Here is a 23,486-nt window from a genome sequence, read left to right as displayed (position 1 = left end):
CAAGGATATCATAATTCATGTTTAAAATACATGTATCTGGGGCAAGGAAAGAGGCAGTTTGATTGAAAACTGGCTTTAGTTTTTTCTTCCCTGAAGAATCATATTCTTGCTTACCCTCATGTGCCCCCTGGAAATGACTTTCAACACTAATTCAAAAGGATGAAAGTTTTGACCCACCATCCCACTGTTTTCCCCACTTACCCACCCCCCATCTCCTAAATGATCTCCTACAACAGCCTCATATCCTTCCTTCCATCATCACTGTGAAACCCCTTCCCACCAAACTGGGTCAGAAGTAATGCCATGAGCAGACAGAAAAAGAAAATTATTTTTCCCAATTCACAGCCATGACCTGGAGAAATAAAGACAAGAAGGTGAGGGGAGCCATGAGAGAGGGAACCCCTTCCCTGCTCCAATCATAGGGAGAACAGCTAACACATCCATAGCATTTATAACATGGTAGTCATGCTCCAACGGCTTTAAATAACTAAGTCATTTAATCCTTGTGACGGCCCTCCACGGTGAGTACTATTGCTATCCCCTCTTGGCAATTGAAGAGACAGGGCAGCAAGTGACCTGCCCATTTAGCCGCCAAGCGGCAGAGCCAGGATACAAACTCATGGAGTTGAGCTCCAGGGTCTCTGGAGTCACAGTAGGAATTAGTGAGACAGCTTCAAGAACATGGTCCTACAAAGGTGAAAACTGCACTACAATTCAGGCCTTACTTTGTTTTCAAAAGCAGGGTCTCTATTTCTCTTAGCTGTGGAAACGATCAAGTCCAGAAATCAAATTGTGACATAGACTTAGGTTGGAAATAGTCGAATACAGGAAACAAAAGAAAAAGAAAAACATGGTCAGATGGCCCATAGGATATAAAACAGAAACTTGTTTGACATGGGCGTCAGGGTTTGAGCCTAAGTTGAGTTCCTGCTAGGCTTCAAGCACGTCTGGACCACTCCCATTGAGACAGAACTAACAAATGAAAGAGCCTGCAGGAAAAGAGCACATCTCAAGTGAAGAGATTATCAAGGTGTGGTTCAAGGGTAAGCGGATGGTGGAAGAGGGGAGGAGAGGCTCTCACCGAGGCAGCTGCTGAGTCCTAGGATGATGGGGCTGCTATGAGAGAGAAAAGCAACAAGCAGCTGGAAATGATGATAGTAAATGAGGTTGCCTGTGGCTCTTGCTCTAAAGCAAGAGCCCCTTTTGTGCGACCCCGATTCTCTTGATAACGGCTACCAGCAGCCATGGGACCCTATCAGCAAGGATTAGCAGCAGCATCAATGTCTTTGACCAGAGGGCGGGAACAGCCTCAGCAGCATGTTTTGGCTTCCACAGGGATAGGCGGTGTCATCATAGCAAGTCAGCAATAAAGGAGTTATCACACTTTAAAACTACTAAAGATAGCTGAAATATATAAACCAAAATCTTTCTGTCTCTAATTAGACAAATCTATCCCCTTATTTCTCTTTTTCAAAAATATATCAGCTAATTTTACTCATTTGTACTTCCAGATGGACTTTGGAATACACTTGTCAAATTTCTCCCAGAATTTCTTTGGCATTTTGATTAGAATTGCACTAAATTTACAGATTAATTTACAGAGAATTTACTTCTTTAAATTACTGTCTTGTCATCTGGCACATGTATGTTTCTTTCCCCTTACTTGAATCTTCAGTAAGGTTTTTTTCTTCATGTAGACCTTGGACATTTCTTAACCATTTATTTTGGGGTATTTTATAGACTGCACGGTTATTGAGTGTAGATTATATGATTGGCAAATATTTTCTGCCAGTACATTGATTGTCTTATCTTTTCCTTAATGGTATCTTTTGAAGAGCAAAAGGCTTTACCATTAATCAAGTCTAATTTATCATTTTTTTCCTTTTATTGACTGTGTTTTGCCGCCATATCAAAGAAAACTGTCCCTGAACCAAAAATGACAAAAATGTTATCCTATTTTTCTTCTAAAGGTTTTATAGTTTTGGCTTTTACATTTAGATCTATCATCCATTTTGAGTTCTTTTTGTGTAGGCATGAGGTAAAAATATCAATTTGTATTTTTACATATGAATCTCTGTTGTCCCACTCTTATGTTTCACATCCCGCATTGTTGCAAAACAATGTGACCTGCATAATTTCTATCTCTGGGAACTTAAAGAGATTTTCTTTGTGAAGTGGATATACGATAAATTTTCGATGTTCTTCTAGTTTTATGGAAGTAGGACACTCTTATTTTTTTTTTTTTTTTTAATTTTTTTTTTTTCAACGTTTATTTATTTTTGGGACAGAGAGAGACAGAGCATGAACAGGGGAGGGGCAGAGAGAGAGGGAGACACAGAATCGGAAACAGGCTCCAGGCTCTGAGCCATCGGCCCAGAGCCCGACGCGGGGCTCGAACTCACAGACCGCGAGATCGTGACCTGGCTGAAGTCGGACGCTTAACCGACTGCGCCACCCAGGCGTCCCAGGACACTCTTATTTTTAAAAATGAGAATAATCAGAGACCCGCACCCTCTTGAGCTGTCGGAGTTGATGCGAACGTGATGGTTTTCATGATCTGTTTTACTCAGTTTCTTTTTTTATACTACATACCAAGTAATATCTATTACAAGTTCTGAGGGTTTAAAAGATGGCATTAAAGAGGTGGGAGGGGAAGACAGCAGGAAGTTATATCAGCAGACTTCTATCAGGTACTGATACAGATATCTGTGAACATAGGGCTGCACCGTGGGCCACCACCGGCAAGTTTGAGAATTGCATGAGTGAAGTCACGTTGAGATTGGGACCCAAAACAACACTTTGACTAACAAGTACCAAGTAGATATTACTAGGCAGTGATAGGGGACACACTAACTTGGTTCTGATATCCATGTACACTTAAGCTTAAAAATAAAGTTCCTCTTTTTGCAGGCCCCAGTCAAGAAAGTGGAAATCCTTCCCATTTAGGAAGTCAGGGATAGTTGGGTCTCTGGGTCTGTAGACACCCTTTGATTTTACAGGCATGCTGTAACTTTTGAGTTACCTCAAGAGAGTGCACTTTGGTGGCCTTAACTAATGCAGTTCAGCAGAAACGCTCACTGCTCTGTTTGGGGAAGAGGAATCAGAGAAAGCACAGAAGTCTACTTGAAAAAAAATGATAAAAAGAAAGGTCTGAGGTCTCCAGGCACGCAATGTCAAGGTTTCTTCAGTGAGTATTAATCTTTTTGTAATTTTTTTTTCTTAATTTTTGACAGAGAGACAGAGACAGAATGCAAGAGGGGAGGGGCAGAGAGAGACAGGGAGACACAGAATCCGCAGCAGGTTCCAGGCTCTGAGCTGTCAGCACGGAGCCCAACACGGGGCTCAAACTCACGATCTGTGAGATCATGACTTGAGCCGAAGTCAGAGCTTAACCGACCGAGCCACCCAGGTGCCCCAATGAGTCTTAATCGTTTACACCAGAATCAGTCAAAAGGCAGGTACACATGGTTTTGATTTTGCCACAATAATATAGACTTGCTTTTTTGAGCCTCATGTGTTGACTTTGGTCTTATAGAAAGGAAAAGTAACCTTTGGCCAGTAGTGCCTTTTTCTTTGTTTGTGTCTGAGGATAGCTGAGGATCTCAGATCCAAATATGAGACCCGCACTGAATGCTCAGCATAGAGAACCCACCAATGTGAGGATCGACACAACTTTGCACTGAACTCTTCCACCCAAGTCTCCAGTGGCCTTTGTGGCTCCAAATCCTAAAGATGTTTTTCCGTCTTTTTCCTTTGGGACCTTTAAGCACTGTCACCAGTGACTATGTTTCTCTTAAATCTCTCTTATTTCCTCTGCCGACACCAGAACCAACCCTCTTCTATTATAGTCTCTCTCCTGAGTAACATGAGCCTTAACTGTTCTCCTTGTAATCAGTTTACCTTGTTCAATCAAGCAGCCTTGTGACCTTGTCCCCCTTTTGATTAAATGACTATGTCCCCCCCCCTCACACACACACCCACTTGTTCTTAAAGATGAGTAGCAAATCTTTAGGCCTCACAAGAGGACTTGCTGTGATCTGGCCTCTCTGGGCCTATGACTTAGCACGCTTTGATCTGGCCAGAAGGCCTTCTTTCGTGTCCTGTAACACAGTGGTTCTCAATTCCGGCTTCATATTACAATTATATATGGAGCTTCAGAATCAAAAACAAAAAACTATTGCTAGCGCCATACCTCCAGAGATCTGGATTCACTGGTGTGGGGTGAGTTCTAGGCATGTGGATCTTTTGAAGGTATCCGAAGATGATTTTAAGGCTCAGCCAGGGTTGAGAGCTACTTCTCGAAAGCATTAAACCCTCTCTCAATGCATGGATATTCATGCCCACAATTCAGATTCCTCATCTCTCTGCACTTTAGTATTTTGCTTTTGTCAAAGAAAAGAGACATTCTAGGGAGCTAGAGATGAAGGAAAAGGTGCAGACTCACATTATATTCTAGAGGACCAAGTCCTCTTGGATCCCTTTGGCCATTGCAATGTTAATGGTTGGAATAGAACCAAATGGTTCCCTTTGAGCATTCCCAGGATTGCTTGAGAATTACTAGAAGGGAGTTCAAATTCCCTCAGAATAATGATTATTATGATAATACCATTTGCCCTCGGGCTAAGGTGGCATCAGAAACACATAATGTCTGTGATTTGAAACATCTGAGGTTTAAGGAACTAGTCAAACTGGCATGACTCCAATTTTTCTGGCCAAGAATGACAACAGATATTGAACAAAAATGTCAGTGATATAAGATATATATAAAAAGCAGATGGTCAGCTTAAAGAAGAAAGCCAAAATAATAAATATGGAAGCTTAAGTCCTACCAGGCTGGTCCTAGAAGCTAGTATTATGAAATATATTACAAAGTATAGATTTCCAGGATTGTGACCATCTTATCATTTACTGTGGGTTTCCAGTGAAGAGCCATAGTGATGAAGGAGTAATTGAAAATGAGATGAAAGAGAACTTATCCATATAACAGAAGTTAAAGCCAGAATGATAGTCCTAACTCCCCAGAGGTGGCCCTGAGAAATTTCGGGGAACTCCGGTGAGCATGTTATGTAGTCTGAATAATAACAAAGAGCCTAACTGGGGAAAGCAGGTAAAATTCCTGGCCAATTCCTGTAACTTCCTAGGTTCACACCAGTTCAGAACCCACGTATAGATGTCAGACAAACCTATTGCTTACTGAGATGCGCACTGGCTTTGGGTATTACATTAATATCAGTGGTACCTATAGCACAGGCAAAAGCACGTTCAAGAGAAGGAAGGGGTGTGCTGTAACTCAGTTAATCAACAACAGTGTGATGTGAAGGTAATGTGAGCAGAACAATAACTTGGTGATGGAGTTGTTATTACTCCAATTTGGCTCCACGAAAATAAAGAGAAACTGGCTGACAGATGGGGAACAGAAGTCTGTGTTATTATAGATCAACTAATTGACCATGTATTACTGTGAAGCAAGCTCCGGGGTTGAGTGGAAATAGTTCACTTAAAAAGTGCTGCTCAATCCTGGATGTACTTCAGAATCACCTGGAAGCCTTGCTGTGTGTGTGTGTGTATGTGTGTGTGTGTGTGTGTGATCTTGAATACAGACCTCTTAAATCTCTGGAGGTGTGGCCCAGGAATCAAAATTGGTTATTTTTCAGGCCCTGAGTGTACAGCCAGGGTTGAGAACCACAGATTTCAATTTGAAGTGTTACAAATTGATTTCCAAGGACTAACACCCAATTAGAACTTTGTCTATGAGGAAAGTTCCCAGTGAGGCAACAGTCCCAGAAGAACATTGCTTATATAGTGACAGAACATGCTATTAGTCACTGCCCAGAGAAATACTAGTGTATTTCTGGCCAAATTGAAAGAAAACAGTGCCAAGGACAAAAATGTCTAATTTCAAACTAGACAAACCACCATTTATAGTTCCCGTGTCACAGTGAGAGTTGTCTGCCATGTAGGTTTTATGTTCCCTACGTAATGATAATGTGAGATATGCTAATAAACAACATAGCAAAGACTTATTCTCTTAAGATTGAATAAAATCACATTTGGTGTTGTTAGGAATCAACGATAGGTATGGATATAAATATTTTAGAGAAAGAAGAATAAGTCTTTTACACCACTCGGTCTCAGCACAGCCCAGGGAGGGGGGTGTTAGAAAGTGTTCAGGGTGCTGTTACCCAGGAAGGTCATGGCAGGATACTTGTGCCTAGTGGGGAAATGCCAGTTTTTAGTTCCAATCCCAAACAGGAAGTTTCTTAAATGTCTTAGTTCTGGCTGATTTAACAAGATTCCATGGACTGAATGGCTTAAACAGCGGAGGTGTCTCACAGTTCTAGAGTCTCGGAAAGCCAAGATCAGAATATGACAGATTTGGGGCACCTGGGTGGTTTAGTCGGTTGAGCGTCTGACTTCGGCTCACGTCTTGATCTTGCAGTTGACGAGTTGGAGCCCTGCGGCCGGCTCTGCACTGACAGCTCAGAGCCTGGAGCCTATTTCAGATTCTGTGTCTCCCTCTCTCTCTGCCCCTCCCTGCTCATGTTCTCTCTCTCTGTCTCAAAATTAAATAAAAATTAAAAACAATTTTTTAAAAAGAATATGACAGATTTAATGTCTGAGTGAGGTTGGTCCCCCTGGTTTTCAGACGGCCACCTCCCTGCATCCTCACGTGGCAGAGAGAGAGAGAAAGTGAGCTCTTTTGGATCTCTCTTATAAGGGCACGGATCCCATCTTGGAGTCCTACTCTCATGACTTCATCTGAGCCTCATTATCTCCCAAAGGCCCATTTTCAAATACCATCGCACTGGGGATTCGAGTTTCAACATATGGTCTTGGAGGGGACATAAGCTTGCAGTCCATAACATGGACTTCACGGGCATATAGCCCTATCTACTGGATTCATTCTGACATCCCACAAAGGTAAGACACAGACCCCACAGGGTACTCAATACTGGAGTCAGAGGAGCGGCACTGAGCAGACAGGACAGGGCTTTTTTCAGGGTGATAAGTAGTCAGTGGCAGGTGTTTGCCTATGCATTAGAGAGAATAAATACCCTCAGAAATAGCATTATTTTACAGCAGCACCTAAAAAAGAACGTTGAGTTGTTTCAGAAGTACAGGCTGGGAATTTCCGGAAACAGCCCTATTGGTTCCGATGCAAGAAGTGACATTGCCACAGAGGCTTGTATAAACAAGATAAGGATGCACGCAAGAAAAGAGATCCTCCTCCACCAGACTTGCCTCAGGTCTCCAGTTGCTTCAATAAAGATCTGGAAAGTCTGCATAGGATCTCACTGATTATAATTGATAAGTTTAAATCACTGTACATTAACCTATAACATGGTTCTCACTCTATAGCAGAAGACATTCTTCAGTAAGTCCTGATTTAAATCATCCTGCTGGTATTTTTATCAAGAGACCCCACACCGAGTAGACTGTACTTAACAGTTACGGTGTCGTAGAGGGCATCCTCGACAACATTTTGTCCAGAAATGCTACTTATAGAAGCACGGTGGTTGGCTGTAAAAGGCCACCATTTAGGCCAAGATGCTATCATGAGTTTAAATTCATTTGGTCTCAACACTATGAACTCTTGGACTTCTAGTCCCGTCCAGTTTGGTCCATTGCTCTCGGTGAAGGAGAGAACTACGTGTGATGCCTCAAGGGCTGCCAGCATTTATTCTTTTCTTTTTTCCAGGAGCACATAGCTACCAGCCTATGGGATGTATACTCAGGCCTGTTCGGTGATCAAGCCATGATCCTCGCCGTGAACTCCAGGTACAAGAAGCTATAATGCTCTCGCATTTCACTGACTGAATATCTTTAAAACACAATAGAGAAAACTCACACTTGTGAAAAACAGAAAATTACTCCAAATCCTACCATCCTAATTCAGCAGCTGTTATTTCTTTCTTTCTCATGTTCTTCCTCAATTCTTCTGTATTGCATGGATAAACAGATAGTCTAATTATTGTAGAAAAATAAGCAGATTGTAGAGGGGAGGAGCCAAGATGGCGGAACAGCATGGAAGTTTTTGTGTGTCTCACATCCATGAAATACAGCCAGACCAACACTAAACCGTCCTGCACACCTAGAAAACTGATCTGAGGATTCACACAACAATCTGCACCACCTGAACCACAGAACTCAGCAGGTACACAGTGTGGAGAGGTGAACTGGGGGAGAGAGAAGCCACGTAGGACAAGGAGCCACTTTTGTGTGCGGAGAGAGGATGGAGACAGGGGGGAGAATACGGGAAAGGCACCCCCCCCCAAAAGCAGCTGGAGAGAAAGTGGAAAAGTGGAAACACCCACAGGGACTGAACTAAAACGGGAGAAAGGAGAAAGGAGAGGGTTTAAATTCCCTTAAGACTATAAATAGGGGGAGTGCAGAGGCTGAAATGCCACAGCTCCATACCTGGCGGCGCTCGGGTGGGAAGGACGAATCCCCAGGAGCAGAGTGGAGTCCAGGGGGCTTCGGGCCACACGGGAGAGGCGGTTCCCCCGCTGGGAGGACACCTGGTAGAGGCAGCCTGGCCCCCGCACAGGCAAAGACCCCAGCAGACCCAGGAGAACGGCCACATTTGCTGGTGCTGGAACAAGGTCTCTGGGGGCGGAGGCCGGTGCCAGATGCGTGTTGTGATTTTCCATAATCCCTGAAACGCCGCTGCTACACAATCACGCGAACTTTCTCTGGGGCGGGCTGGCCCCCGGCTGCAGTCTCCGGGCGTCGGCAGCAGCACGGTCCTGCGAACGTTCCCGGGTGCGGCCAGCACCCAGCCATTGCTCGGTGAGACCCTCCGCAGAGGGGCAGAAAGGGTCAGAGCCATGGTCCCTCAGAAGTAAGGGGTCGGGAGACACAGCCGCATCTGACATAAAACTCAGGCTTGGTCACTGACAGTGTAAGAGTGGGGAGTGGGCGGAAGCCGAAGACAGAAGAGGGTGTGCGATTGCTGATCAGGGAGAACAGAGTTCCGATATTAGAGAGCGGGTAACTGGGTGACACCATTTTCACTGTCCCGCGCATGCGCGCGTGCGCACGCGCACGCGCGCGCGCGCACACACACACCTACAGCGCCACAACAGCCCACCCCAGTAAGCTAGCTGTGCCATCTAGTGGACAACAGAGTCGTTACACTAAACCCTGCCCAAAGGGCCAACCTCCCTCTTCAGGACACAAGTCTCTCTGCCTGCTTAGTTTATGGACTATAAAGCGCTTCACAGTTTCACTTCTAGCGGAAAAACAAAGTAATTTCAGTCATATTTCAGTCTGTTTGCTGGTCCATCTATTCAATTTTCTTTCTTTTTTTTTCTTTTTTCTCTTTTTCGTTTCTTTTCTTTTTCTTGAATACAGAGAGAGAAAAAATTCATTTTTATTTTCAGTTTGTATTAAAAATATTTTTCTTTAATTTTTTTCTACTGTATTTTTTCCTTTTGTGTAAGTTTTTTTAAATTCTATTTTAGTTCCATCATTTCATTTTTGTCTACTTCAGTGTATTCATTTTTTCAAATTTTCAAACGATTTCCTTTTTTTTTTTTCTTTCTCCTTTTTTCTCTAATCTATCAAGCCCCTTTCAACACCCACACCAAAACACACCCGGGATCTAGCATCATTTATTTGATTTTTGTGTGTGTGTTTTTAATTTTTTAATTTTAATATATTTTTTAAATTTTAATATATTTTTAATGTTAATTTTTTACCTAATTAATTCCTTTTCTCCCTTCAAAATGATGAAATTTGAAGGGAGAAAAGGGAGAAAATGAGTCACTGATTTCTCTTAATTCTTAAATTATGCTCCTTTGCCTTAATCTCCCTCTTTTATTCTGCTTCATTATTCTCCATAAGTTTGTCTATATCGCTGATTCTCTGTCCTGCCTCATCCATCCTTGCCACCGCAGCATCCATGTGAGATTTCAGCTCAGTTATAGCATTTTTTAATTTCATCCTGACTAGCTTTTACTTCTTTTCTCCCATCAAATTCCTTTTTCTCCCTTCAAAATGATGAAATGAAGGAATTCACCACAAAAGAAAGAGCAGGAAGAAATGACAGCCAGGGACTTAACTAACACTTGCTTGTATAAGCAAGATGTCTGAATCAGAATTTAGAATCATGATAATAAGAATACTAGCTGAAGTTGAAAATAGATTAGAATCCCCTTCTGCGGAGATAAAAGAAGTAAAATCTAGTCAGGATGAAATTAAAAAATGCTATAATTGAGCTCAAATCTCACATGGATGCCGTGGTGGCAAGGATGGATGAGGCAGGACAGAGAATCAGTGATTTAGACAAACTTATGGAGAATAATGAAGCAGAAAAAAAGAGGGAGATTAAGGCAAAGGAGCACAATTTAAGAATTAAGAGAAATCAGTGACTCATTAAAAAGGAAGAACATCAGAATAGAGGTCCCAAAAGAGAAAAAGAGAGAAATAGGGGTAGAAGGGTTATGTGAGCAAATCATAGCAGAAAACTTTCCTAACCTGGGGAAAGACACAGACATCAAAATCCAGGAAGCACGGAGAACTCCCACTAGATTCAACAAAAACCGACCATCAACAAGGCATATCATAGTCAAATTCACAAAATACTCAGGCAAGGAGAGAATCATGAAAGCAGCAAGGGAAACAAAATCCTTAACCCACCAGGGAAGACAGATCAGGTTTGCAGCAGACCTATCCACAGAAACTTGGCAGGCCAGAAAGGAGTGGCAGGATATCTTCAGTGTGCTGAATCAGAAAAATATGCAGCCAAGAATTCTTTACCCAGCAGGCTGTCATTCAAAATAGAAGGAGAGATAAAGAGTTTCCCAGACAAACAAAAATTAAAGGAGTTTGTGACCACTAAACCAGGCTTGCAAGAAATTTTAAGGGGGACTCTCTGAGGGGAGAAAAGATGAAAAATAAATGAATAAATAAATAAATAAATAAATACCAAAAGCAACAAAGACTAGAAAGGACAGAGAACACCACCAGAAACTCCACCTCTACAAGCAACATAATGGCAATAAATTCATATCTTTCAGTATTCACTCTAAACATCAATGGACTAAATGTTCCAATCAAAAGACATAGGGTAACAGAATGGATAAGAAAACAAGATCCATCTATATGCTGTTTACAAGACACCCACTTTAGACCTAAAGACACCTTCAGATTGAAAGGAAGGGAATGGAGAACCATCTATCATGCTAATGGTCACCAAAAGAAAGCTGGAGTAGCCATACTTACATCAGACAATCTAGACTTTAAAATAAAGACTGTATCAAGAGATGCAGAAGGGCATGATATCATAATCAAAGGGTCTATCCACCAAGAAGGCCTAACAGTTGTAAATATTTATGCGCCAAATGTGAGAGCACCCAAATATATGAATCAATTAATCACAAACATAAAGAAACTCATTGATCGTAATACCATAATAGTAGAGGACTTCAACATCCCACTCACAGCAATGGACAGGTCATCTAATAAAAAAATTAACAAGGAAACAATGGCTTTGAATGACACACTGGACCAGATGGACTTAACACATATATTCAGAACATTTCATCCTAAAGCAGCAGAATATACATTCTTCTCCAGTGCACATGGAACATTCTCCAGAATAGACCACATACTTGGACTCAAATCAGCCCTCAACAAGTACAAAAAGATCGAGATCATACCATGCACATTTTCAGACCACAACGCTATGAAACTTAAAATCAACCACAAGAAACAATTTGGAAAGGTAACAAATACTTGGAGAGTAAATACCATCCTACTAAAGAATGAATGGGCTAACCAAGAAGTTAAAGAGGAAATTAAAAAGTTCATAAAGCCAATGAAAATGATAACACCACAATCCAAAATCTCTGGGATGCAGGAAAGGCTGTCATAAGAGGAAAGTATATAGCAATCCAGGCCTTCCTAAAGAAGGAAGAAAGACCTCAGATACACAACCTAACCTTACGTCTTAAGGAGCTGGAAAAAGAACAGCAAATAAAACCCAAAACCAGCAGAAGACATGAAATAATAAAGATTAGAGCAGAAATTAATGCTATCGAAACCAAAAAAAAGAAGAAGAAGAAAAAAACAAACAAACAGTAGAACAGATCAATGAAACCAGAAGCTGGTTCCTTGAAAGAATTAACAAAATTGATAAACCACTAGCCAGTTTGATCAAAAAGAAAAAGGAAAGGACCCATATAAATAAAATCAAGAATGAAAGAGGAGAGATCACAACCAACACAGAAGAAATAAAAACAATAAGACAACATTATGAGCAATTATATGACAATAAAATGGGCAATCTGGAAGAAATGGAAAAATTCCTAGACACATATACACTATCAAAACTAAAACAGGAAGAAATGGAAAATTTGAACAGACTCATAACCAGTAAAGAAATCGAATTAGTAATCAAAAATCTCCCAAAAAACAACAGTCCAGGGCCAGATGGCTTTCCAGGGGAATCCTATCAAACACATAGGGAAGAGTTAACACCTACTCTCTTGAAGATGTTCCAAAAATAGAAATGGAAAGAAAACTTCTAAACTCTTTCTATGAAGCTAGTATTACCTTGATCCCAAAACCAGCCAGAGACCCCACTAAAAGGAGAACTATAGACCAATTTCTCTGATGAGCATGGATGCAAAAATCCTCAACAAGATATTAGCTAACCAGATCCAACAACACATTAAAAAAATTATTCACCATGACCAAGTGGGATTTATACCTGGGATGCAGGGCTGATTCAATATCCCCAAAACAATCAATGTGATTCATCACATCAATAAAAGAAAGGACAAGAACCCTCTCAACAGATGCAGAGAAAGCATTTGGGAAAATACAGCAACCTTTATTGATAAAAACCCTCCAGAAATTACGGATAGAAGGATCATACCTTGAGATCATAAAAGCCATATATGAAAGACCCAATGCTAATATCATCCTCAATGGGGAAAAACTGAAACCTTTCCTCCTAAGGTCAGGAACAAGACAGGGATGTCCACTCTCGCCACTGTTATTCAACATAGTATTGGAAGTCTTAGCCTCTGAAATCAGACAACACAAAGAAATAAAAGGCATCCAAATCAGCCAGAAGGAAGTCAAACTGTCACTTTTGGCAAATGACATGATACTCTATATGGAAAACCCAAAAGATTCCACCAAAAAACTTCTAGAACTGATTCATGAGTTCAGCAAAGTTGCAGGATATAAAATCAATGCACAGAAATCGATTGCATTCTTATACACCAACAATGAAGTGACAAAAAGAGAAATGAAGGAATCGATCCCATTTATAATTGCACCAAAAACCGTAAAATACCTAGGAATAAATCTAACCAAAGAGGTGAAAAATCTATACACTGAAAACTATAGAAAGCTTATGAAAGAAATTGAAGAAGACATACACACACACACACACAAACAAAAACAAAAACAAAAATGGAAAAAGATTCCATGCTCCTGGATAGGAAGAACAAATATTGTTAAAATGTCGATACTACCCAAAGCAATCTACATATTCAATGCAATCCCTATCAAAATAACACCAGCATTCTTCACAGCGCTAGAACAAATAATCCTAAAATTTGTAGGGAACCAGAAAAGACCCCGAGTGGCCAAAGCAATCTTGAAAAAGAAAACCAAGGTAGGAGGCATCACAATCCCGGACTTCAAGCTAAACTACAAAGTTGTAATCATCAAGACAGTATGGTACTGTCACAAACGCAGACACTCAGATCAATGGAACACAATAGAGAACACAGAAATGGACCCACGAATGTGTGGCCAACTAATCTTTGACAAAGCAGGAAAGAATATCCAAAGGAATAAAGACAGTCTCTTTAGCAAGTGGTGCTGGGAAAACTGGACAGTGACATGCAGAGAAATGAAAATGGACCACTTTCTTACACCATACACAAAAATAAACTCAAAATGAATGAAAGACCTAAATGTAAGACAGGAAGCCATCAAAATCCTCGAGGAGAAAGCAGGCAAAAACCTCTTTGATCTTGGCCACAGCAACTTCTTATCAACACGTCTCTGGAGACAATGGAAACAAAAGCAAAAATTAACTATTAGTACCTCATCAAAATAAAAAGCTTCTGCACAGTGAAGGAAACAATCAGAAAAACTAAAAGATAACTGACAATGGGAGAAGATATTTGGAAACGATATATCAGATAAAGGGTTAGTATCCAAAATCAATAAAGAACTTATCAAACTCAACACCCCCCACAAAACAAATAATTCAGTGAAGAAACGGGCAAAAGGCATGAATAGACATTTCTCCAAAGAAGACATCCAGATGGCTAACCGACACATGAAAAGATGCTCAACTTCACTCATCATCAGGGAAATACAAATCAAAATCATAATGAGGTACCACCTCACAAACCTGTCAGAGTGGCTAACATTAACAACTCAGGCAACAACAGCTGTTGGCGAGGATGCAGAGAAAGAGGATCTCTTTGGCACTGCTGGTGGGAATGCAAGCTGGTGCAGCCACTCTGGAAAACAGTATGGAGGTTCCTCAAAAAATTAGGGGCACCTGGGTGGCTCAGGTCACGATCTCACGGTTTGTGAGTTCGAGCCCCACGTTGGGCTCTGTGCTGACAGTTCAGAAACTGGAGCCTGCTTCGGATTTTGTGTCTCCGTCTCTCTCTCTGCCCCACCCCTGCTCATGCTCTGTCTCTCTCTCTGTCAAAAGTAAATAAACATTAAAAAAAAAAGTTAAAAAAAAAATTAAAAATAGAACTACCCTACAACCCAGCAATTGCACTAAGTATTTATCCAAGGGATACAGGTATGCTGCTTCGAAGGGACACATGCACCCCCATGTTTATAGCAGCACTATCAACAATAGCCAAAGTATGGCAAGAGCCCAAATGTCAATCAATAGATGAATGGATAAAGAAGATGTGGCATATATATATATATATATATATATACACACACACACACACACAATGGAGTATTACTCAGCAATCAAAAAGAATGAAATCTTGCCATTTGCAACTATGTGAATGGAACTGGAGGGTATTATGCTAAATGAAATTAGTCAGAGAAAGACAAAAATCATATGACTTCACTCATATGAGGACTTTAAGATACAAAACAGATGAACATAAGGAAAGGGAAGCAAAAATAATATAAAAACAGTGAGGGGAGCAAAACATAAGATACTTAAATATGGAGAACAAACAGAGGGTTCCTGGAGGGCTTGTGGGAGGGGGATGGGCTAAATGGGTAAGGGGCATTAAGGAATTTACTCCTTAAATCATTGTTGCACTATATGCTAACTAATTTGGATGTAAATTTAAAAAAATAAAATTAAAAAAAATTTTTAAATAAGCAGGTTGTACAATTCCATTTTCTGTAATATTTTTCCTTTTGGCACTATGTCTTAAGTTTATTTTTTCTGCCTAATCGTATTTTCATTTTAATGGCACTAGAATATTCCCAAATGTTGAAATTTTCTAAATTACATTTTATTTTACGAATATTATGATAATCATCTTTGTATATAAAAGATCGTATCTTCTCTGTTTTTTTGAAATAGCCTTCTGAGGGTGAGGTTACTGATTTAGATGATAGGTAACTACAAAAGTGCCCTTTGGCTGGGGACCCTAATTAGTTGACAATCCCAGCTGCTGCCTATGTGGATTCATCAGCACATTTGTCCAGGCAACATGGTGGGCCAGTCAATTCTGATGGGTGTCTTTGAATTGAGGAAACCCATCCACCTCGCTGAAGCCTTTTTGGAACTTGCTGTAGTCTCAGCTACTTTCTACCCAAACCTACCTACCTACCTTCCTTCCTTCCTTCCTTCCTTCCTTCCTTCCTTCCTTCCTTCCTTCCTCCTTCCCTCCCTCCCTTCCTTCCTTCCTTCCTTCCTTCCTCCCTTCCTTCCTTCCTCCTTCCCTCTCTCCCTCCCTCCCTTCCTTTCTTCCTTCCTTCCTTCCTTCCTTCCTTCCTTCCTTCCTTCCTTCCTTCCTCCTTCCCTCTCTCCCTTCCTTCCTTCCTTCCTTCCTTCCTTCCTTCCTTCCTTCTCTCTCTTAGAAATCTCAGGCATCTCTAATCCTGTTTTGGTGTCTGCTTCCCCTGGACCCAAACTAACACAGATGGGATGAAAAGTTTCTTAGAGCTTTTCATAAGGAGTCAGTCTGCTGTCCAGAAAAACCTCACTAATAATGGCTCTTCAAAGCCTAGCCACAAGAAGATACAGACATAGAAATACATTTTTATACTTTACTGATTTAATAGGTTCAAAATTATACCTCATTATTATTTTAATTTGTATTCCTTTCAAAAAAGCAAGACTCAATATTTTCTGTATGTTTATATATTTATAAATTTTCTCATGTGAGAATTTTCTCATTATCTTTGTCACTTCATTAGGGTTTTAGTGGTGGTATATATTTAGTAAGCTTCTCATGATATTTTTATGGTTTTAAAATTTTTTATTCTTTTTTATCTTGTTAGAATTGATTTTATAGTCATAGCTGTATTTTTGTTCATGTTTTATGTGATATCTGGTATCAAATTAATTCTCCATTGCACTTTAATATTATGTTCACTTTCTCCTAGTTTTCTGTTATTCGATTTTTGTTACCCTCCAATCTATAATAGATATTTTTATGTATGAACTACTTTAAAATATCTTTCCAATTCCATAATACAGACCGGAAGTCAACAAACTATGGTCTATGAACTAAATCCTGCTGTTTTTTGCAGCCTCCTGGTTTTGTACATTCTGAGAGAAAAGAATGTCTCTTACGTTTTTAAATAGTTGAAGGGGGGGGGCGCCTGGGTGGCGCAGTCGGTTGAGCGTCCGACTTCAGCCAGGTCACGATCTCGCGGTCTGTGAGTTTGAGCCCCGCGTCAGGCTCTGGGCTGATGGCTCAGAGCCTGGAGCCTGTTTCCGATTCTGTGTCTCCCTCTCTCTCTGCCCCTCCCCCGTTCATGCTCTGTCTCTCTCTGTCCCAAAAATGAATAAACGTTGAAAAAAAAATTTAAAAAAAAAAAAATAATAAAAAAAAATAAATAGTTGAAGGGGGTTTAAAAGAGGAAGACTATCTCATAACATGTAAATGCTATATGAAATTCAAATTTCAGGGTCCATAAAGAAAGTTTTGTTGAACACAGCTACGTTTATATATTCACGTATTGTCTATGACTGCTTTTACATCACAATGACAGAACTAAGTAGACATAGACAATTTGGCCAGCAAAGCCTAACATACTTCTTATCTGGGCAGTTACAGACAATGTTGGCTGACCCCAATACAGATAACACTTATTTAAAATGCCTCATTTCCAAACACTCTGTGTTTTTTTTTTTTTAATTCATCTGTGTAATGGAATAGCTATGGGTTTAAGGGTTCCAAGCTGTTCTTGAGCATCTTGATGGCAGTGGTGATATATGAGGCTCCATGTGTGATAAAATTGTATAGAACTAAATACACACACACTATGCACACGAGCACAAATAAAACTGGGGAAATCTGAACAAGATTGGTGGATTGAATCAATATCAGTATTCTTATGGCGATATACTATAGTCTTTGGAGAATGTTACCGTTTGGGAAAACTGAGGTGAGTGTGTTTGATGTTTCTCTGTATTATTTCCTTCATTTATTTATTTTTTTATTTTTCATATTTGAGAGGGAGACAGACAGACTGAGGCAGAGCACGAGCAAGGGAGGGGCAGAGAGATGAACACAGAATCTGAAGCAGGCTCCAGGCTCTGAGCTGCCAGCACAGAGCCCGATGCAGGGCTCAAACTCACAAACTGTGAGATCATGACCTGAGCTAAGTCAGATGCCCAACCGACTGAGCCACCCAGGCGCCCCTCTCTATATTATTTCTTACAACAGTATGTGAATCTACAAATATCTCAATAAAATTTTTAATTAAAAAAAGTGTTCTAAAAGCGCGTTCTGACCCAACATGAAATACTATCACAATAAATTAGTCCCACATTTGGCCTGGTAAGGGCAATGGAGTATTTATCTAGATATTTTCTATTCCCATGTTAGGGTGTTCTGTAGAATATACATTCTCTTCCATTGTTTAGAATTTTGTTGTAGTCCCACCAGTAAAGTGTTTTGATTTAGGGCTGTTTTGTAATAGATTTTATTATCTGATCAAGCTGGATTTTCCTTATTTTATTGATCATTTCCAGCATGGTAACCTAAGATAAATTTTTATCTTTCTAAGTTTTGTCAACTTCTGGTGAAAATGTCCTGAAATTTTAATTGCATTTTCAGAGTTTGTAAAACGATTTGAGATTAAGTGACATTTATAAATGATCTTCCTCTTTATAAATCTATATTTCTAATTATTCAAGTTCTGTTTTATGTTCTTTCTTAAAAGTTGATTGTATCTTTGGGGTGCCTGGGTGGCTCAGTCAGTTAAGCATCCGACTTCTGCTCAGGTCAGATTTCACGGTTTGTGGGTTCAAGCTCCACGTTGAGCTCTGTGCTGACAGCTCAGAGCCTGGGGCCTCCTTCAGATTCTGTGTCTCCCCCTCTCTCTTCCCCCTTCCCCCCCCCCCCCCACCGCTCACGCTCTGTCTCTCTCTCAAAAATAAATTAACATTAAAAATTTTTTTAAAGTTTGAAGTATTTTTGACATAGATTCTGCACATTACTAGACTAGCTTCTTAGTTATACTATATTTCAGGGTTTACCCCCCATTTTGTTTGAACAGCAATTTCTGATATACTGGGATGCATATGGGATTTTTAGGGGGGTATATTTATCCTGTGTTTGATTGAGCTCACTGAACTATTTTTATTAGACCATGTCTTATTCGAAATACAGCAAACTCTGACATAATATTTTAAATTGGAAATTGAACCCTTATGTTGTTCCTGTTTTTAATAAAAACTCTTACACTACTTCTCAATTAGCAAAATGGTGGATCTTGGTTTAAATAAAACCTTTCGAGAAATTATTTTACAGATCTTTTTCCTTAGAATATGATGTTGATATTTATTCCTTTTCCAAGATTGACTAAAGCATGATTTTTTTTATTTAATCTATTAATAGGCATGTGCTAATCAATAGTTTTTAAGACATTGGACCATCCGTACCTTCCAATGATAAACCATAATTGGTGGCATTTCAAAATTATTTTATCGTTTCAAAAAAACTCTTATTCTAAAAACTTTAATTTTATACTCATAAATGAAATTGGTTAATTTTTTATTATTTTAATTCCAGTGTAGTTAACATTCAGTGTTTATTAGTTTCAGGCATACAATATAGTAAGTGATTCACCAGTTCCATATATTATTAGTCAGTGCTCAGCAAGGTAAGTATAATGTTAATCTCCTTCACCTATTTCATCCATTTCCCTGACCTCCCTCCCTTCTGGTAACCATCTGCTACCAGACTCCAGTTAAGAGTCTGTTTATTCATTTGCCTCTTTTTTTTCCCCCTTTGTACATTTGTTTTTTTTTTCCTAAATCTACATATGAGTGAAATCATATGACATTTGTCTTTCTCTGACCAGCTTATTTTGCTCAGCATTATATTCTCTAGATCAATTTATGTTGTTGCAAATGATAAGATTTCATTCTTTTCATGACTGAGTAATATTCTAGTGTGTGTGTGTGTGTGTGTGTGTGTGTGTGTGTGTGTATGCACACTTCTCTATCCATTCATCTATGGATGGACATTTAGGCTGCTCCCATAATTTGGCTATTGTAAACAGTGCTGCTATAAACATAGGGGTGCATATATCCTTTTAAATTAGTGTTTTCATATTCTTTGGGTAAATACCCAGTAGCACAATCACTGGATTGTAGGGTAGTTCTATTGTTCATGTTCTGAAAGACCTCCATATTTTCTTCCACAATGGCTGTACCATTTTACATTCCCACCAACAAGGCAAAAGGGTTCCTTTTTCTCCACATCCTTGCCCAAACCTGTTGTTTCTTGTATTGTTGACTCTAGCCATTCTGACAGGTGGGAAGTGATATCTCATTGTGGTTTTGATTTGAATTTCCCTGATGATGGGTGATGAGGAGCATCTTTTCATGTGTCTGTTGGCTGGATGGCCTCTGGGGAGAAATGTCTATTCATGTCTTCTGCCCATTTTTAAATTGGATTATTTGTTTTTTGGGTGTTGAATTTCATGAATTCTTTATATATCTTGGATACTAAACCTATATTGAACATGTCATTTGCAAATATCTTCTCTCAATCAGTAGGTTGTCTTTTAGTTTTGTTTGTTGTTTCCTTTTTTGTGCAGAAGCTTTTTATTTTGATGTAGTCCCAATAGTCTATTTTTGCTTTTGTTTCCTTGCCTCTAGAGACCTATCTACAAATATGTTATGGCCAAAGTCAGAAATTAGTGCCTGTGTTCTCTTGCAGGATTTTTATGGTTTCAGGTCTCACACTTATATACTTAATCCACCTTGACTTTATTATTGTGTATTGTGTATGAAAGCAAGTAGTTTCATTCTTTTGCATGTAGCCAGTTTTTCCAATACCATTTTAGGAGAGACTGCCTTTTTCCCACTCGATATTCTTTCCTGCTTTCTTGAAGATTAATTGACCATGTAATTGTGTGTTTATTTCTGGGGTTTCTAGTCTGTCCTATTGATCTATATGTCTATTTTTGTGCCAGTACCATAATATTTTGATTACTACCGCTTTGTAATATAAGTTGAAGCCCAACATTGTGATCCCTCCAGCTTTGTTTTTCTCTTTCAAGATTGCTTTGGCCATTTGGGGTCTTTTGTGCTTCCACACAAATTTTAAGATTATTTGTTCTAGTTCTGTGAAAAATGCTGGTGGTATTTTGATAGGGATTGCATTAAATCTGTAGATTCCTTTGGGTAGTGTAGACATTTTAAAAATACTTGTTCTTCCAACCCACGAACATGGAATGTCTTTCCATTTCTTTGTGTCGTCTTCAATTTCTTTCATCAGTGTTCTATAGTTTTCAGAGTACAGGTCTTTCACCTCTTTGGTTAGGTTTATTCCTAGGTATCTTATTATTTTTGGTGCAATTGTAAGTGGGATTGTTAATTTCTCTTTCTGCTGCTTCATTATAGGTGTGTAGAAATGCAAAGATTTCTGGGTATTGATTTTGTATCCTCTGTACAGTGTATCCTTCACTGAATTCGTGGATCAGTTGTAGCAGTTTTTTGGTAGAGTTTTTAGGTTTTCTCTATATAGTAGCATGTCATCTGCAAGTAGTGAAAAGTTCACTTCTTCCTCATCATTTTGGATGCCTTTTATTTCTTTCTGTTGTCTGGTTGCTGTGGGTAGGACTTACTTCCAGTACTATGTTGAATAAAAGTGGTGAGAATGGACTTCTTCCTGAACTTAAAGGAAAAGCTCTCAGTTTTTCTGCCATTAAAGATGTTAGCTGCGGGTTTTTAATACATGGCCTTTATTATGTTGAGATATGTTCCCTCTAGATGTACTTCGTTGAGGGTTTTTATCATGAATTGATGTTATACTTTGTCAGATGCTTTTTCTGCATCTATTAAAACAATCAATATAGTTTTTATCCTGTCTCTGATTGACGTGATGTATCATGTTAATTGCTTTGCAGATATTGAACAGCACTTTGCATTTAGGGAATAAATCCTACTTTATTGTGATAAATGATATTTTTAATGTATTGTTGGATTCCATTTGCTAGTATTTTGTCGAGGATTTTGGATCTATGTTCACCAGAGATATTGGCCTGTAGTTCTCTTTTTTTGTGTGTGGTGTGTCTTTATCTGGTTTTGTATCAGGATAATGCTGGCCTCATAGCATGAATTTGGAAGTTTGCCTTCCTCTTCTATTTTTTTTTTTTTTTGTTAAGTTTGAGAAGAATCGTTATTAACTCTTCTTTAAATGTTTGGTAGAATATACCTGTGAAGCCATCTGGTCCTGAGCTTTTGTTTGTTGGGAGTCTGTTCAGAGTCTGATCATCCATAAACCATAAAGAAGTCAAATTAATCTTCCCAAGATTTGAAAATGATCTAATATATTCTAAGAGCTTCCATTTCAAACAGTGGGTATTAGATATTTCAATTTTCCTGTCCAGTAGAGAAAAGATATTCTGAGTCCAGCACAAAATTTCCTGCCTTACTGTCAATATCACCATCTTTTCAAAAAATAAGAAAACATTTTCACCTCCCAAAAAATCAGGAAGGACTGTTATCCACATCACATATATCAAAGGAATAACAACTATGTCATAATTGATCTTTCTAACTGCTGATGGGCAGGTTTCTTTTGCCAATAACTGGAGGGATGCATCCCAATAGTATCAGAAATATTAAATGTGAGAAACATTGTATGGTGCTTTAGAGAAAATGTGGCAGTAATACATTTCAACTAAAGCTCAGCATGGCTTTGTGGGCTTGCCTGGAAATGTAACCACTCTTTACATTATTATGTCTATGGAGAAATATATTCTGGTTTCTAAATAACTGATTGCAGATGATTTTTTACAAAGAAATTCATTCCTTTATATTTACAGTGCCATTGTCATCTTTATGGGAATATTTAAAAGTCCACATGTTATATAAAGCCAGGAGCTGGGTCTCATTTTCTAGCACATTCTCTCTGACCCAAGAACGAGCCACCAAAGTTAGGTTGCATTTGTTATCTTCTCTGTTGAATAATTGCACCTTTTTTCTCATTAGCTTTGTAGATCCCTCACTGCAATTTGAATCCCAACTGAAGATAATAGAGTCATCCTTTAAAAAGGTATTTTCTATTCCAAGTCTTGAGAAAGTGAGGCAAATGGGGAACAGTGAAGATGACAAAGAGGACATAGAGGTAAGTCTCCGCTTCAGTTATGAAGAGGCACTGTTATGCACCACAGCAATCCTGACAAATGCCCTTGCGCCAAATGCCCTTTGCTACCTCCTTCACTCTTTTGAGATATAATAAACAGTCTATTCCAGTGCCTCTGGACTCCTTGTGAATTCCACAATCCTTGGGATTTAATGGATCGTATAGGAGTTATGAGAACAAATGAGTGAAGAGAGTTTAGGTTAATTGTTTTAGCAAGGACAGAGTTTATGGGCCAAGGCTGCAAAGAAGAAAAGAGGAGCAAAGAAAGGTGGAGAGAAGAAGAGCCTGACAGTAAGGCCGACAACACCTCTGGTCTCCGTTTCCTCGGCACAGTTACACGGTGCACCTGCCTTGTAAGATGGGGGAGCGGTTCACGGCACATTGTACTGTGTGAGGTCCCATCTCTATAGCCACCTCGTTCCTTTCTTGCCTTCAGTGTATGGGGAGAACTCAGGACCCCGGGACACAAAACTATAGACGTGGAGTACAATTACATCTAATTTTATCTGGCCGACTGTTTGTGCAATATTTTTGTTTTTCAGAATTTATATCAAAATATTTTAAACATGTATGAAGACACTCTTCTCATCTTGGTGTCTAAAGACCTCTACAAACTGCAAATCTTAAAGGTAAAGGGAAAGCAAGCACTTTTGTTCCCTGGTCTGAAATCTAAAAGAGCTCACT

The 23,486-nt window shown here is 39.4% G+C and overlaps 1 protein-coding gene across 1 annotated transcript in view; it reads left to right on the top strand.

The window, feature by feature from the left end:
* The window catches only part of MROH9 (maestro heat like repeat family member 9), an 88,983-nt gene that overhangs the window by 8,289 nt on the left and 57,208 nt on the right, over positions 1–23,486 (top strand). The window contains exons 4-6 of the mRNA XM_045452957.1: positions 7,700–7,779; positions 22,649–22,784; positions 23,345–23,431. Of these exons, the coding sequence (XP_045308913.1) occupies positions 7,700–7,779; positions 22,649–22,784; positions 23,345–23,431 (303 nt within the window). The remainder of the gene's footprint in view (positions 1–7,699; positions 7,780–22,648; positions 22,785–23,344; positions 23,432–23,486) is intronic.

Source organism: Leopardus geoffroyi, chromosome C3 (genome assembly GCF_018350155.1).
Source record: "Leopardus geoffroyi isolate Oge1 chromosome C3, O.geoffroyi_Oge1_pat1.0, whole genome shotgun sequence".
NCBI lineage: Eukaryota > Metazoa > Chordata > Mammalia > Carnivora > Felidae > Leopardus > Leopardus geoffroyi.
Note: the sequence above shows the minus strand (reverse complement) of the source record. Positions and strands in the feature narration are given on the sequence as shown.